The sequence below is a fragment of the Anomaloglossus baeobatrachus genome, chromosome 3 (assembly GCF_048569485.1).
Source record: "Anomaloglossus baeobatrachus isolate aAnoBae1 chromosome 3, aAnoBae1.hap1, whole genome shotgun sequence".
In the NCBI taxonomy this organism is placed as follows: domain Eukaryota; kingdom Metazoa; phylum Chordata; class Amphibia; order Anura; family Aromobatidae; genus Anomaloglossus; species Anomaloglossus baeobatrachus.
The window spans coordinates 428,124,277-428,138,576 of record NC_134355.1 but is presented as its reverse complement, the minus strand read 5'-3'; the positions used below and the strand labels follow the sequence as shown (position 1 = coordinate 428,138,576).

General features: G+C 45.5%; 1 protein-coding gene across 5 annotated transcripts in view; it reads left to right on the top strand.

Moving 5' to 3' along the window:
• Positions 1–14,300, top strand: part of LOC142296588 (cytochrome P450 2J2-like) — a 300,252-nt gene that overhangs the window by 197,179 nt on the left and 88,773 nt on the right. For all 5 annotated transcript variants that reach the window (XM_075340375.1, XM_075340379.1, XM_075340377.1 and 2 more), the window contains one exon: positions 10,554–10,714. In XM_075340375.1, coding sequence (XP_075196490.1) covers positions 10,554–10,714 — 161 coding nt within the window. The remainder of the gene's footprint in view (positions 1–10,553; positions 10,715–14,300) is intronic.

The following is a 14,300-nucleotide window of genomic DNA, read 5'->3' as shown; positions in this document are numbered from 1 at the left end:
GGATATAGAAGAAAGACGAAAAGGGAATGAAGCAATGGATTGATGCAAAATGTTATTGGAATTTTTTTTTGTTTTGGGAGATGTTTTTTCTGCAAATGTGAAGACTGAAAGATAAAAACAAACAGGTTAGAATGTGGTAAAGTATCCAAGCGTCTCTCACTGAGTGACCATAAATCAGATTAAACCATTCATGGTGCTGTATATGTAATCTGTGATAGTATAAAGGCCCAGGGAACGCTGCAGTCTCTATAACTGATGTAAAACCTGCACGGCCTCCCCCCTTCAGCACCCCTGCCATATGCAGGATCATTGGGATAGACCTGCAGACACTGTGGCCAACACAGTCCCTCTGGAGCTAATATTGCGTGTCCTGTGTTTCCCTATGCCCAGGTATATTGTCCTTGCTACCTAGATCCTGAATCTCCTGTAAAATTACCCTTACATTTAGAACATATCTCCAGGGTATTCAGGAGGTATATCTGGCCACATAGGAAAACCTAATCTTGGTAACTTTCCAGAGAATGGAGTTTAACAGAGGATTAGACACTGGTTTTAGGCAGAATAAGCGACAAGATCTGTTGCAGATTGTAGCATAGGACCATACTCAGTTTTGGGTATGAACATAATGATAAGATTCATGGACTATTGCTGCGGTGTGTTCTAAATGCCCATAGACCTACAGTCCAGGGCACTGTACCAGTCTCCCAAAGTGGAGCAATATGAAATGGATGTATTTGAGGGAAATATCCCCTGGGGAGCTGAACTAGAAAGGAAAGCGTTAATTTGGCCCCCCTGCAGCCAAGTAGAAGAAAAGGGAGGGGTAGAGGGGGAATCCACCACAAGAAGGAGATAAGAGACTAAACTACAGGAATACACAAAAGAGTGAGGAGAAAAAAATAGCCTATATGTAACCATTATAGAGGAGAAATAACACAATCATTTTTATTGATAACAAGTAAAATGGTGCAGTGGGTACAACCGAGAAAGGGCAGCATCACAACAATCAAAATATGTAAAAGGAATATTTATAATATTGGATTATAAAGGATTGTTTATAATGATGACCACAAGCAGCAATGTGAATAGACCCGTATTGATCTATAATGATACAAAAAACATTATGCGTTATAAAAAGTAACATGCTGCATGTGTATGTAAGGCAATGAGTTTATAGAACAGAATGGAATGATGGTGAAGTATATTACAGCAGCAATGTATGAAGAACCATACAAAAGTGCATGGTGTAAATGTAAGGTGCTAAAAAAAAAGAGAAAATGTGCAAGCAGTAGCAATGGTAAATGTGTCAGCTTAAAAGACTGAAGGTATGTCAGCCATGCTGCATAGGAAGATGACACAATGTGTGAGAGGATGGTGCCTCGCTACGGACATCTTGTTGATGTGTGATGTCCAGAACCAATGTGTGGTTTTGTGATTAGTGTCACCTTCATCAGGGTGTGGGGTTGTCGCAGCCCTAGAGGCTTTGAAGGCTTAGACTACAGCAATGTAAAAGGTTGGGCTTGTGGACAAAAAGGTTTTTTTTTTTGTTTTTTTGAGGGGACAAATGTCCCAAAAAGGCAACAACTACTATCGTGACCCCCACCACCATAGGAAACTGACAATTCAGATGTCTCCCACAACCCCATTGTCATCCCCCGGGGACTACATTCACTATTCCTATTTTGTGACCCAGGTTTTAGTTTTCTCATATTCATTTATTAATTTAAGGACAGACGTGTTACAGAAAATTGGGACCTGCATAGAATTTACCCTAATTGGGCCCAAGGTGACCACCCCCCTTAAAAGAAGGCGCCCTGTGTAGTCTCCGAATCCTGACTGACAATTCCCAAAGCTAGTTGTTTGACTCGAGAATAAATCCAGACAGTTGTGGTCACATAAGCAAAATAGACGTGGGAAAAACCTTTAACCCTTTACCGCCACAAGCAGGTTGGACATATAGCCGGTGTCCTCACCCAACAACACGGTGGCAGACAGCACCCTCCAGAGTATTACTCTGGGATACTACATTCAGTTATTACAGTGACCCCTGCTTGTGTAAGAGCTGGGCAGCTGTTTCAGGACTCTATTAGAAAGACAGAGGACATAGTGTTCAGCTGCCCCCTCACTCCAATCTCCTCATGCTGTATCTGAAAGACTCCAACAGGCTCAGACCCACCATCTTTCAGTATAAAGGCCGGACAAATCTTAAGTTTTTCCCTCTTTACATTCCCCCATAATGCTCTCAAACTGTAATGGTCTAAATCCAGCTGCATGATTAACAGTGGATTGTAGAAAAGGGAGGCGAATATTTGGATGGGGAAGTGGGAGGGACCGTGAGCCAAGACCTGCCCCTGAGGGAGGGACCATGAGACAAGACCTGCCCCTGTGGGAGAGACCGTGAGACAAGACTTGCCCCTGTTTTTCAAACTAGCAGATGAAGTTCAGTTTGATATGACACATGACTGTCAGGCATTGGTGGAGGCAGAAACAAAGGACTTGGCAAATATCACTGATGTACCACTCACTAACCCCTCTGCTGAGTATTTTATAGATGGTTCCATAGCTTTGGACAATGATCAAGGACTGTTCATCACCGGGTATGCAGTAGTCCACAATGGTAAGGCAGTAAGAACCATTCCCTTCGAGCTACTCTGCGCAAGAGGTTGAGCTGAAGGCATTCGCTGTAATGTGCAGTCTGGGAAAAGGTAAGAAGAGTAATGTATTTTCTGACTCACAATACGCTTTTGGGGTAGCACACGACTTTGGCGTCATTTGGCGGAACCGTAATTTCCTGAAGTATGCGCAGGCGGTAGAGCAGTTACTCGCAGCACTCACCATTTCCCAAAGGGCAGCCATAGTCAAAGTATCGGCACGGGAACAAACTCCCCTTGCAGTAGGGAATGCACTGGCCGATAAGCCGGCTAAAGAAGCAGCAAGACTACCTCTGACAGGAATACTGGCCATAACAGACATAGCCCTCTAAGGGAGCTTAGTGACCGAGAGTGCGGGGCGCCACCTTTCAGCAAAGGAGGCTGGCACCGTACCGGCCCCAGTGGCCGTTGATCGTGAACTGTTTCAGGTCTTCCAGACCCAGGCCCCCTCAAACGAACAGAATGCAATGCGCTGTACGGTCAGAGTCAGTGGTATGGCAGGTAAACACCCGGATTTGCCTCCCTCGCTGCCTGTTCCCCATGATGGCTGCCCTGGCACATTCCCCGGTGCAAAGGTGTGACGTGTGCGGTAGTGCTGCAAAACTGATGTGCCCCAGGGTTCCCGAATATGGCTGCAAAGTATGTCTTGTTTGTGCAAAACACAGCCCCGGTAGGCCTATTTGAGTTCCGCAGAAATTCAGCACCAAAACCAGATTACTCATTTCAGAGACTGCAGGTGGACTACATACTGCTGCCTAAGGTGGGAAGTTATGAATATGTCCTGGTATGTCTGAAGCTTAGACCGTGATGAAAGATAATATAAAGACCACAATTACCATCAAGAAAGTAATAAGTAAGGTGGTTTGCAGATATGGGTTTCCCAAAACTATAGAAAGTAACAGAGGTGCTTACTTCAATGGAGAATTAAATGAAACAGATCATGGCTACTTTGGGATTAGAACATGCTTTCCACGTTCCCTTTGACCCACAAAGTAGTGGGAAGGTGGAACGCTTTAACGGTACTCTTAAATTAAAGTGCATGGAGGAAACACACTTTTCCTGGGTAGATTGCTTGTCCATCATATTGCTTTCAGTGAGAACTGCCCGAAGAGGTATAAAGAAGCTGTCCCCATATGAATTAATGTTTGGTAGTATTCCTGAGACAGAATTATATTTACCACAGTAATTGCAGGCCTCGTATGCTTTTCTCACTGAATATGTCGCTGAGTTGCACAAACATCTGACTGTTACTCATAACTGTGTTCTTTCCTCCATCCCAGACCCCAAGTTTATAAGCGGCACACACACACCGGCACCAGGCGACTGGGTCGTGGTCAAGAGACACATAAGGAGACCATTGGAGCCTAGATCCAGGGAGCCATTCTAAGTGATGCTAACCACTGCCACTTCTGTCAAGATCCAAGGCAAAGATACAAAGATAACCACTCTGCCTTTTGGATTATGCTGATGGCAACTGTACCTCTTGTCCTATCAATGAGGCACTAAAAGAGGACTGTGATAACAAACTGATAAAGCATCACCAAGTTCTGTTCCAAGATATGGACTCTAAAGCACTAAGAACTGTTGGATATGCACTCCGAGCCCAATATCTTCTAATTCTATGCCATATCTTGCAGATCCCCTGATCCTATATGAGGACTATAAGTTAAGCCTGTGATGCTCCCACTCTTAGGACTGGAAAAACTGTGAGAGTACTTCAATTACTCGTGATTATTTGTAATGATAGTTGTTTCCAGAAAAGTGACCATGAATGTTTTGAGCAATAGTGAACTGTGGTTTACACATTCTGTGTAGACTTGTGAACAACTTTACCAATTTAACTAACATTTTGAGTCTAAGACATCCTGAAGGAATGAGGTCTGTCTCAAAAACTGCTGAAATTGGTGTGCCAAACCTTCGAGGCAAAGGACGTTTGACTTATATGTGTTGTGTTGGGAGAACCACTGACATAATACACTGCATAATTCCTAAGGATTTATATCTAGTATGTGGTCACCAGGCCTAGAAATTACTTCCCCGGGGCGCAGAGGGGATCGACACCTCTGCACGCCTTATACCGTTACCTTTATATTTCCTCATGGTGTTCTAGATATAAGTGCTTTACCCAAACATTCCCTATATAACCGAGCTGCAGACAAATGTCTCCGACAATTTGGTTCTCAGGTATCACTGGGTGGCTGATGGGCATTCTACAGATGGGAATGTTGGTACTATTAGTGTATGTAGCTGCTAGAATTGGTGAATTTGTTATGACAACAAAATGAAAAGAGACACTTAAGATCAAGTATCACAGGCCGTCAGTTACCACATGTGAAAAATATCTCAGTGCTCCCTTAGTAAATATATATGATGAAATTTACAAACAAGATATCTATCGGTGAACGGGGTTGGCCCCTCCATGCTGTCATAGCATGGGGATATAGCTGATGGATAAATTGTCTGTAAATAATAAAAAGGGAGGAATTGTTATGGTTAATATTTTATATTAAGTTTTGATTATCATTTAAGCAATTTATATATGTTTAATAATTTTGTATTTTTGTATTAGCTTTGTAAGTGTTATTCATAAAAGCAATAGCACTGGGTGTAGTCGCTTTAAAGAGGCCTTTGTCTAAAGTTTCTTTGTTACTGAAGGTCCAGAAAACTGGACAGATCTGGTTTTAAGGAATTCAGCAGGGTCCATAATTTACGATTTTGTTATTTTCAACTTTCATTCCATTTTTGGTCATGTACTAAGCCGTCCCCTTTTCTTTTGTGGTTTTAATAAACTACTGTTTGGGCATCTGAGATTCAGACAAAGCCTGGTACACGGACATTGACTGTGTGTTCTTGTGTTTGTCTCCGATGCATCGCTATTAATTGGACCAACATTGGCAAATCTGGAGATCACTTTGCATCTCACCCTAAATTAGCTCTCCCAGGAAAGTGGTTTCCACGACAGCGGTAACATAGTATGTACTACCTTATCCAAATCTGCCAGTCCCACCATACCAGATGTTGTTTCTTCAGCAAATGTTAATGTTGCTTAACCACCAAACCCACGGACACAAACTTTTTTACCCTTTCCAACACACCTGTTCCCCTTTCCACCAGCATCTGTCCTTTTTCAACTCAGTTTGTATATGACCAAAAATGCAACTCTGCAGAGACACCGTACTCAACGCCGTCTCAGCACAGCAGCCAGCCCTCGGTCCCTCAGATGTGGACAAGTAAGACCATTTCCTCCTATCGATGAAAAAGCGTTGAGATTCACTCTGTGTACCACTGGTGTTTAGTGGAAAAGCAGATGTAAGATTGCGTACCACCTTCTGCTGATACTCCTGCATACGTGCGTCCCTTTCTATGGCAGGAGTTATTTCGCAAAATTTTGTGTTGTACCGGGGATCTAACAGTGTGGCAACCCAGCAGTCAGCATGACTTGTAATTCGTACAATCCGAGGGTCATGTTGTAGGTAGTGCAGCAAGAAGGCGCTCATGTGTCTTGAGCATCCAGGAGGACAAAGTCCTTGGTGTGTTGGTGGCGGAGAGGTGAGAATCTTGCCTCCTTCCTCTGCCCTCTCCCCACAACCTCGCACAACCAAAATGTGAGCAAGCTCTCACTAATCTGCTGAGTCTTCCATGCCCATCGCCAGTTCGTCCTCCATTTCTTCCTGGGCTCCTGCACCTTCCTCAACTGTTTTGTTGATACTATGCTCCCTTGATAATCCCTCTCCCCCACCGTACCATGACTGCCGACAAGGTGCCGCTGAACGTCTGGACCTTGTAGATCTCGTTATCCCTTCCGCATATGACTCCTCCAGTACTTCCTCCCTTCCTCTTGGACCAACACCTGACTCCGAATAATACTTACAGTCTGTTCCATCATGTAGATGACATAAATTGTCACGCTGAGAATGTCATCGCCAGTGTTAAACATCTGCGTCGACATTTGTAAACTGTGTAGAACGGTGCATATGTCCTTGATCTGACATCACTCCAGCAGCGTGATCTGCATCACCTCTGGATCAAGTTAGCCCAGGGTATACGTCATAATAACGTATTTCAGCTGGGCTCTGCGGTGCTGCCACAGACGCTGCAACATGTGCAGATTAAAATTCCTGCATGTCGGAACATCGCATTTCTGACGTTTAACCGCCAGACCTTAAGACTTCAGGAGTGATGAAAGTTGTTGAGCTACTGGGTGCGAACGATGGAAGTGAGCACATAGCGAGCGTGCCCGCTGTACTAGGCCATGTATCGTGCCTCCTTCCTCTGCCCTCTCCCCACAACCTCGCACAACCGAAATGTGAGCAAGCTCTCACTGATCTGCTGAGTCTTCCATGCCCATCGCCAGTTCGTCCTCCATTCCTTCATGGGCTCCTGCACCTTTCTCAACACTTTTTGCTGATACTATGCGCCCTTGTTAATCCCTCTCCCTCACCATGATTGCCGCCTAGGTGCCACTGACCATCTGGACCTCGTAGATCTTGTTATCCCTTCCGCATATGACTCCTCCTGTACTTCCTCCCCTTCCTCTTGTCCCAACACCTGACTCCGAATAATAATTACAGTGTGCTCCATCATGTAGATGACCAGAATTGTCATGCTGAGAATGGCATTGCCAGTGCTAAACATCTTCGTCGACATTTGTAAACTGTGTAGAAGGGTGCATAGGTCCTTGATCTGCACCACCTCTGGATCAAGTTATCCCAGGCTATATGTCATAACGTATTGCAGCAGGGTTCGGCGGTGCTGCCACAAACGCTGCAACATGTGCAGATTCAAATTCCTGCGTGTCGGCACATCGCATTTCAGGCGTTTAACCACCAGACCTAAAGACTTCTGTAGCGACGAAAGTTGTTGAGCTGCTGTGTGCGCACGATGGAAGTGAGCACATAGCGAGTGTGCCCGCTGCACAAGGCCATGTAGGCCGGGATGGTGTTTTAAAAATTGCTGGAGAATTAGGTTCAACACGTGAGCCATACAAGGCACGTGTGTCACATTGCCCTGACGATGGCCCGCAGACAGTTTTGCATCATTGCCGCACACGGCTGTTAAGTCACCAACGGAGTCCGCTCCGTCAATTTGTACTCCGGTCGCCAGGTGACAACGTGTTCCTTTCATGCATAGTGCTGATGATGGGAGAGGAGTTGATGCCAGCGGCGCAGGTGGACGCAGGTTATGCTCACCCACTGGGCTGCATTACCTTGACAGATGCAGAATCTCTGGCTGAATGTAGCTGGTGGGTATCTCACAGATGAAGTACCATCATTCAGCTACAACCAATGGGAAGACACCACACCCTTTTTTATGCCCATCCTGTCTGCAGACCACTGCCAGACATAGCTATGAACCTCTGGTTACTGTTACCCCCAGTTTAGTTTTATGAGTTTGTGTGCTTGTTACCTGACTACTTTTCCTGCTTGCTGTTTAGGTACCTCGTTGGCCGATTTGCATTTCACCTCTGCTTGTTTTCTGATTAAGTCCTGTCCATCCCATTCTGTTCCTCTTCCTCAATTAATGTTTTGACCCTGTATAACTACTATTCTCTGGAACTGCAGCCTTCCACAGGTATTGATCAACTTGGGCCCTGTGTCATTCAACATCACTGTATAGGGATTAAAGGGTTTCAGGGTTCTGGGGGTCCAGCTTGGTGAGTGGGTTCCCTCTAGCCTATCCTTTACAGCCCGTCTGAGTGTGTCAATCCAGGCAGGCGTTACACCGTGCCCTCGACAGAAGGACATGTAGGCCGGGATAGTGTTTTAAAAATTGCTGGAGATTCGGATTCAACACGTGAGCCATACAAGGCACGTGTGTCACATTGCCCTGAAGAAGGGCTGCAGACTGTTTAGCATCATTGTCGCACCCAGCATTCCCTGGCTGCTGGTTGAGTGGAGACAAACATTGATGAAACTCGGTCTCACTCTACAGAGCTAACCGTCCACAATTCCTCAGCGGTGTCTCACATTTCCCCTACATTTCAAAGTAAACATTTGACCGCCTGATGGCCTTGAGCTCTGCTGCCAGCATAGTAAGGAGGTGTGTGGGATTTCTTGGGCGCAGTTACAAAGAAGGGTGGCCTGACCACACAGGGTTTGGGCTGAGGTGCAGGAACAACACGAGGTTGATGAGGCAGAAGCAGTGAAGGAACTTGTACATACAGAGGAAGGATTTAAACACACAACTCGTGGGGACGGAAAGACTTGTACAGCAGACACTTCTCCATCTATCACCATAGTTACCCAGTGCCCAGTCAGCAACATGTAACGCCCCTGTCCATGCTTACTGTTCCAAGTATCTGTGGTGAAATGCACCCTGTCACACACAGAGTTTCTCAAGGAAGCGGTGATGTTGTGTGCGACCTGCTGTGTTAGCGCGGGCACCCATTTCTTGGAGAAGGAGTGGCAAATGGCCATCGGCTCTTGGGGCACTGCAATGGGCATAAGGTCTCGAAAATCCTCGGTGACAAAAGGGTGTAAAGGCAGCCTTTCTGTAGCTAACAAGTTTGAGATGCCGAAACTAAACCTCTTAGGCATGTCATGCACTTCGAAAATCATGTAAAAAACAGCAAGGGGACTCCAACCAGAGTCTCCCTCATTGCCACTAATTGGGCCACACACACCCCACTTGACTGGCATCAGTTGATGCCCCTTTTCAAAATGAAACAGATGCTTTGCATGAAGCACTCTCAAAAATACGCGTGCCTTTCGCCTCCCCTGGATGAGCCAGGGGAAGAAAAGTCCTCTGAGAGCCATGACTTGATCATCTTGGTTCTTTTTTCAAAAGCGAGGGGACTCCAACCACAGTCTCCCTCGTTTCCACTAATTGGGCCACACACACCCCACTTGACTGACATCAGTTGACCCCCCTTTTGAAAAAGAAAAAGATGCTTTGCATGAAGCACTCTCAAAAATATGCGTGCCTTTCGCCTCCCTTGGCTGACCCAGGGGAAGAAAAGTCCTCTGAGAGCCATGACTTGTTCATCTTGGTTCTTTTAGAAACACAGCGAGGGGACTCCAATCACAGTCTCCCTCGTTGCCACTAATTGGGCCACACACACCCCACTTGACTGGCATCAGTTGACCCCCCTTTTGAAAAAGAAAAAGATGCTTTGCATGAAGCACTCTCAAAAATACGCGTGCCTTTCGCCTCCCCTGGCTGACCCAGGGGAAGAAAAGTCCTCTGAGAGCCATGTCCACATTGTCAGTGGACAGACACGTGTGCTTATCTGCCAGGAGACCCCCAGCAGCACTGAAGACAGGTTCAGAGAGAACGCTGGCTGCAGGACACGACAAGATCCCCAAGGCGTACGTGGCAAGCTCAGGCAATTTATCCAGATTGGAAGCCTAAAATGAGCAGGGCTCAAGTTGCACAGTAATGGCATCGATGTTTCCTTGCATATACTCATATATCTGTGTCTCCTCCTCTTTTTCCTTGTCAAGCTCTTTTGTTTTCGCATGAGTATATGTCCTTGTCACTTTCCCATGTGTTTGTGTTGTGTTTTAGCTCTTTTGTTTTCGCATGAGTATATGTCCTTGTCACTTTCCCATGTGTTTGTGTTGTGTTGTGAGTTGTTTGTCACCTTTTGGACACCTTTGATGGTGTTTTCTAGGTGTTTTTATGTGTTTGTGATTGCCTCCCATTGTTTCCTCTGCGGTTCGAGTTTGGTTCGTCGAACATTCGCCGAACCGAACTCGAACAAGACGCCCGATCGGCGACCCGAACTCGAACCGAACCGTGACAGGTTCGCTCATCTCTACTCGTGAGTTTATCTATATATATATTAAATTATACTCATAACAAAATTTGTGTCTACTTTTTTATTAATTTGTTTTGTTTGTGTTGCTTTGTGTTTTCATTTATGCCATATTATATAATTTTACTTGTTTTTAATTGATCCTTCAGGAAGTGCCGCTGACCCTAACTGCTGTATTATGAATGCTGTCACTAATGTGATAACTGCTGTGAATTTCGGCCATAACTACTCACTGAAAGACGACTTCTTCCATCATATTATCGATTCTACAAATGTTGTTGCTAATTTTTTTGGTACTCACTTTGGTCAGGTAAGTAGGGTCAATATTACCTTTTACTCTCATGCAGTTTTAAAATGCGGAATCAGTAACAGTTTGCTGCTGATTATTTTAAAATGCTGCAAAAGAACATGGATAAAGGCACCACATTTACAGTATTTGTGCTTTTTTCTGAATTCACACCTCTGTATAGGAACTCAAGAAACTTGGGAAAATTGTAAAAAAACAAATTTCAGTTGACTTTTCAGAATAAGCTGTTGTGTGTAAATTATGTTATACTTGTGGGCCACTTATATATTTTTTTTTTTACCAATTTTCCCTTCCGCAGGCTCTAATCGCTAGAAGCTGCAGAAGCTCCACAGTGAGAAACCATAGAAATATAGGGGTAATTGATGGTGTAAATATAAGGTAATTGATGGGTAAATAAACATGCCATATAGTTTTCTTTTAAGCTGCTTTTTACTATAGAAAATGTGCATAAATACAGCCAGAAAAAATTGGCAGATAGATTAAAAACCCGAATGATTACAACATGTAAAAATACCAGAAAAAACAGGTTTGGAGGAGGAAAAGAAGTCCCAATTGGGGAATAGCATGCCCTTGGATAAAAAACATAGGAACAAATACAAGATAATAAGGATCACAGTCCTAACAGTTAGGCTATGTGCACACGTTGCTTTTTTTTCAGCGCGGAAAAAAACGCACCCTCTGGCAGAGGGGAGAATTGTAAACAATGCTTTTTGAGAAAAACGCATCGAAAACGCATGCGTTTTTCATGCGTTTTTCATGCGTTTTTATAGGTGCGTTTTTTAAGACTTGTCAGTGTTAGTAAAGTTGGTTGAACACAGACCTTTGGAAAAAAAAACCTGTGATGTCATTTCCTTCTTCTCCACATTCTGTTTGGATAAATGGGAGGGCTTGGAATGGAAGGAGCACCATTTGAATTTTGGAAAAGTTGAAATAAACTTTGCGCACCATGTCACATTAGCAGGGCACCTTGGGTACTTATACGTCAGAAAACCCCCACAAGTGACCCCATTTTGGAATCTGCAACCCTCAAGGATTTTATTCAGGAGTATATTAAGCATTTTGAATCCACAGCCACTTCACCCAAAATGTTGCTGTAGCAACAATATTCTTACTTTTAGGCTATGTGGCCGTGATCCAGCGACATGGCGTCTAGTACACAGTGTCAGCCTTCCTGCAGAGATGTGAGTGTTGTCCACGGGAGAACGCAGCTGCCCATGCCCACGATTTGGGTTCAGGCTGCAGTGGACTTTAGCTCTATTCTACCTGCAGAGAGCACTCTCGTCTCCACAGCATAAATTGACATGCTGAGGCTCGGGAAGCCACACCACCGGTCAGTTTATGTTGTGGAGAAAAGAAGCACAGTGGGCATGGGATCTCCAAAAATCCTTCCACTGTGCTTCTACTGCACAATGCAGTGTTATGGACGCAGGGAAAACACTCAGCGCCCAAACCACTGCAAAACCTGATTGTGGGCACACAGCCAAAAAAGCGTCAATGGATGAATGGATGTCAAATATATTTAACGTCCCACCCCCGCCTGCATATTCTAAGCTGGCACCTTTAGTACCTTTCATGTGGCACTAAAGGGTGCCTAGCTTAGTATTTATAAAAAAAAAATGAAAAAAATGGCGTGGGGTCCCCCCTATTTTTGATAGCCAGTCAGGGTAAAGCAGACAGCTGTAGCCTGCAAACCACAGCTGGCAGCTTCATCTTGTCTGGTGATCAATTTGGAGGGCTCCCCAGGCTTTTTTTTTTTATTTATAAATAAAGAATTAAAAAAAAAAATAACGTGGGGTCCCCCCAAATTAAATCACCAGCCAAGGTGAAGCTGACAGCTGCGGTCTGGTATTCTCAGGGTGGGAAGAGCCATGGTTATTGGACTCTTCCCAGCCTAAAAATAGCAGGCCACAGCCGCCCCAGAAGTGGCGCATCCATTAGATGCGCCAATCCTGGCGCTTCGCCCCAACTCATCCCGCGCCTGGTGCGTTGGCAAACGGGGTAATAAATGAGTTTAATACCAGATGTGTAATGTCACCTGGCATCAAGCCCAGCAATTAGTGATGTCACGGCGTCTATCAGATACCAGACATAACTAATTAACAGTAAACAAAAGAAAAAAAAAATGACAAAAAAATGTTTATTAGAAAAAACACTCCCGAAATCATTCCCTTGTTCTCCAATTTAATCAAAAAATTTGAAAAAAAGGGGTCCGCAGAAATCCATTTGGACGTCCCACGTTACGTTGGCTCTGGACCTTCTAGAATATGGGGGCACGTTCAGGGAACGTATCCCCCATTTTCTAGGAGGGCAGACCCTCCATTTGAGGAGAGTGGGTGCCAAAAATCTGCACCCACTCTCCCCGGGTCACAGCTGCAGAGTGCGAGAAGCCAGCACAGCTTTCTGAACACAGTGCTGGCTGTCAGCTGCTCTGCACATGTGACCGCACTGACCGGCGTCTGCTGTGAAGGAGGAGGGGGCCGCGGGGGATCAGCGCTGCGACCGGACAGGTAAGGGGGAATACCGGGGGGAATAGGGGGTGACCTGGCAGGGCCTGGGGGGCATTTTTCTGTCGCATGTCTCAAGGCACATGCGACAGAAATCATAGGAGTAGGTTGCGGCCGGTGCGCTACTGTGCGCGCGGCCATGTTGGATTTTCGGGAGGGGGGTCGGGGGTCGGGGCGGGCACTTTGGCGACACCGGGGGCTTTCCAGGACTTTGCCAGGAAGTGAGGTCAACAGGAAACCTCTTGACCTCACTTCCAGGTAAATGCCTGCGTTCTGTATGCCGACAAAGCCCGCGGACCGCAACAAAAAAGCAGCTCACTGCGGTGTAGCTGCGTTCTGACCCGCATTATTGATTTCAATGGGGGAGAGAACGCAGCCACACCGCACAAAAGAAGTGACATGCTGCTTTTCTTTCCGCACCGATTTTTGGCATCCAAAACGCTGCGTTTAGAAACGCAGCGTGTGCACTGATTTTTCGGCTTTCTCATACACTTTGCTGGGAAAGCTGAACACATGCAATTTGCCACTGAAACGCTGCGGTTCTAAACGCAGTGTTTCCGTGGTAAAAAACGCAACGTGTGCACACAGCCTTAAACTCCTATATAACACGTGGAGAGACAATTTGAATATTTCTTAGAGGGGCGTGGAAGCTATAAGTCCCCTTACTTGGCAGCCAGACTGGCTTGCAAAGTCTCCTTAAGGAGAATAGTGTTCCCGCGTGGTCCCCACATAGCTTTCTCATGAGCCAGATCAGACACCCCCATACTTTGCACTGACGAGGGGCAAGCACCCCGAAACACCGTGTCTGCAAATTGGGATTCTGATCTGGCTTATATATCCTGAGTCATATTGCAAAGGATTGTTAAAAATCCACTTGTGACTTTTAGGATCGCTACTTCCAATAGGTGGCGCTGTGCTAGAGTTTGTCTCCTTTACTGGAGAGACAATTTGAATATTTCTTAGAGGGGCGTGGCAGCTATAAGTCCCCTTACTTGGCAGCCAGACTGGCTTGCAAAGTCTCCTTAAGGAGAATAGTGTTCCCCCGTGGTCCCCACATAGCTTTCTCATCAGCCAGATCAGACACC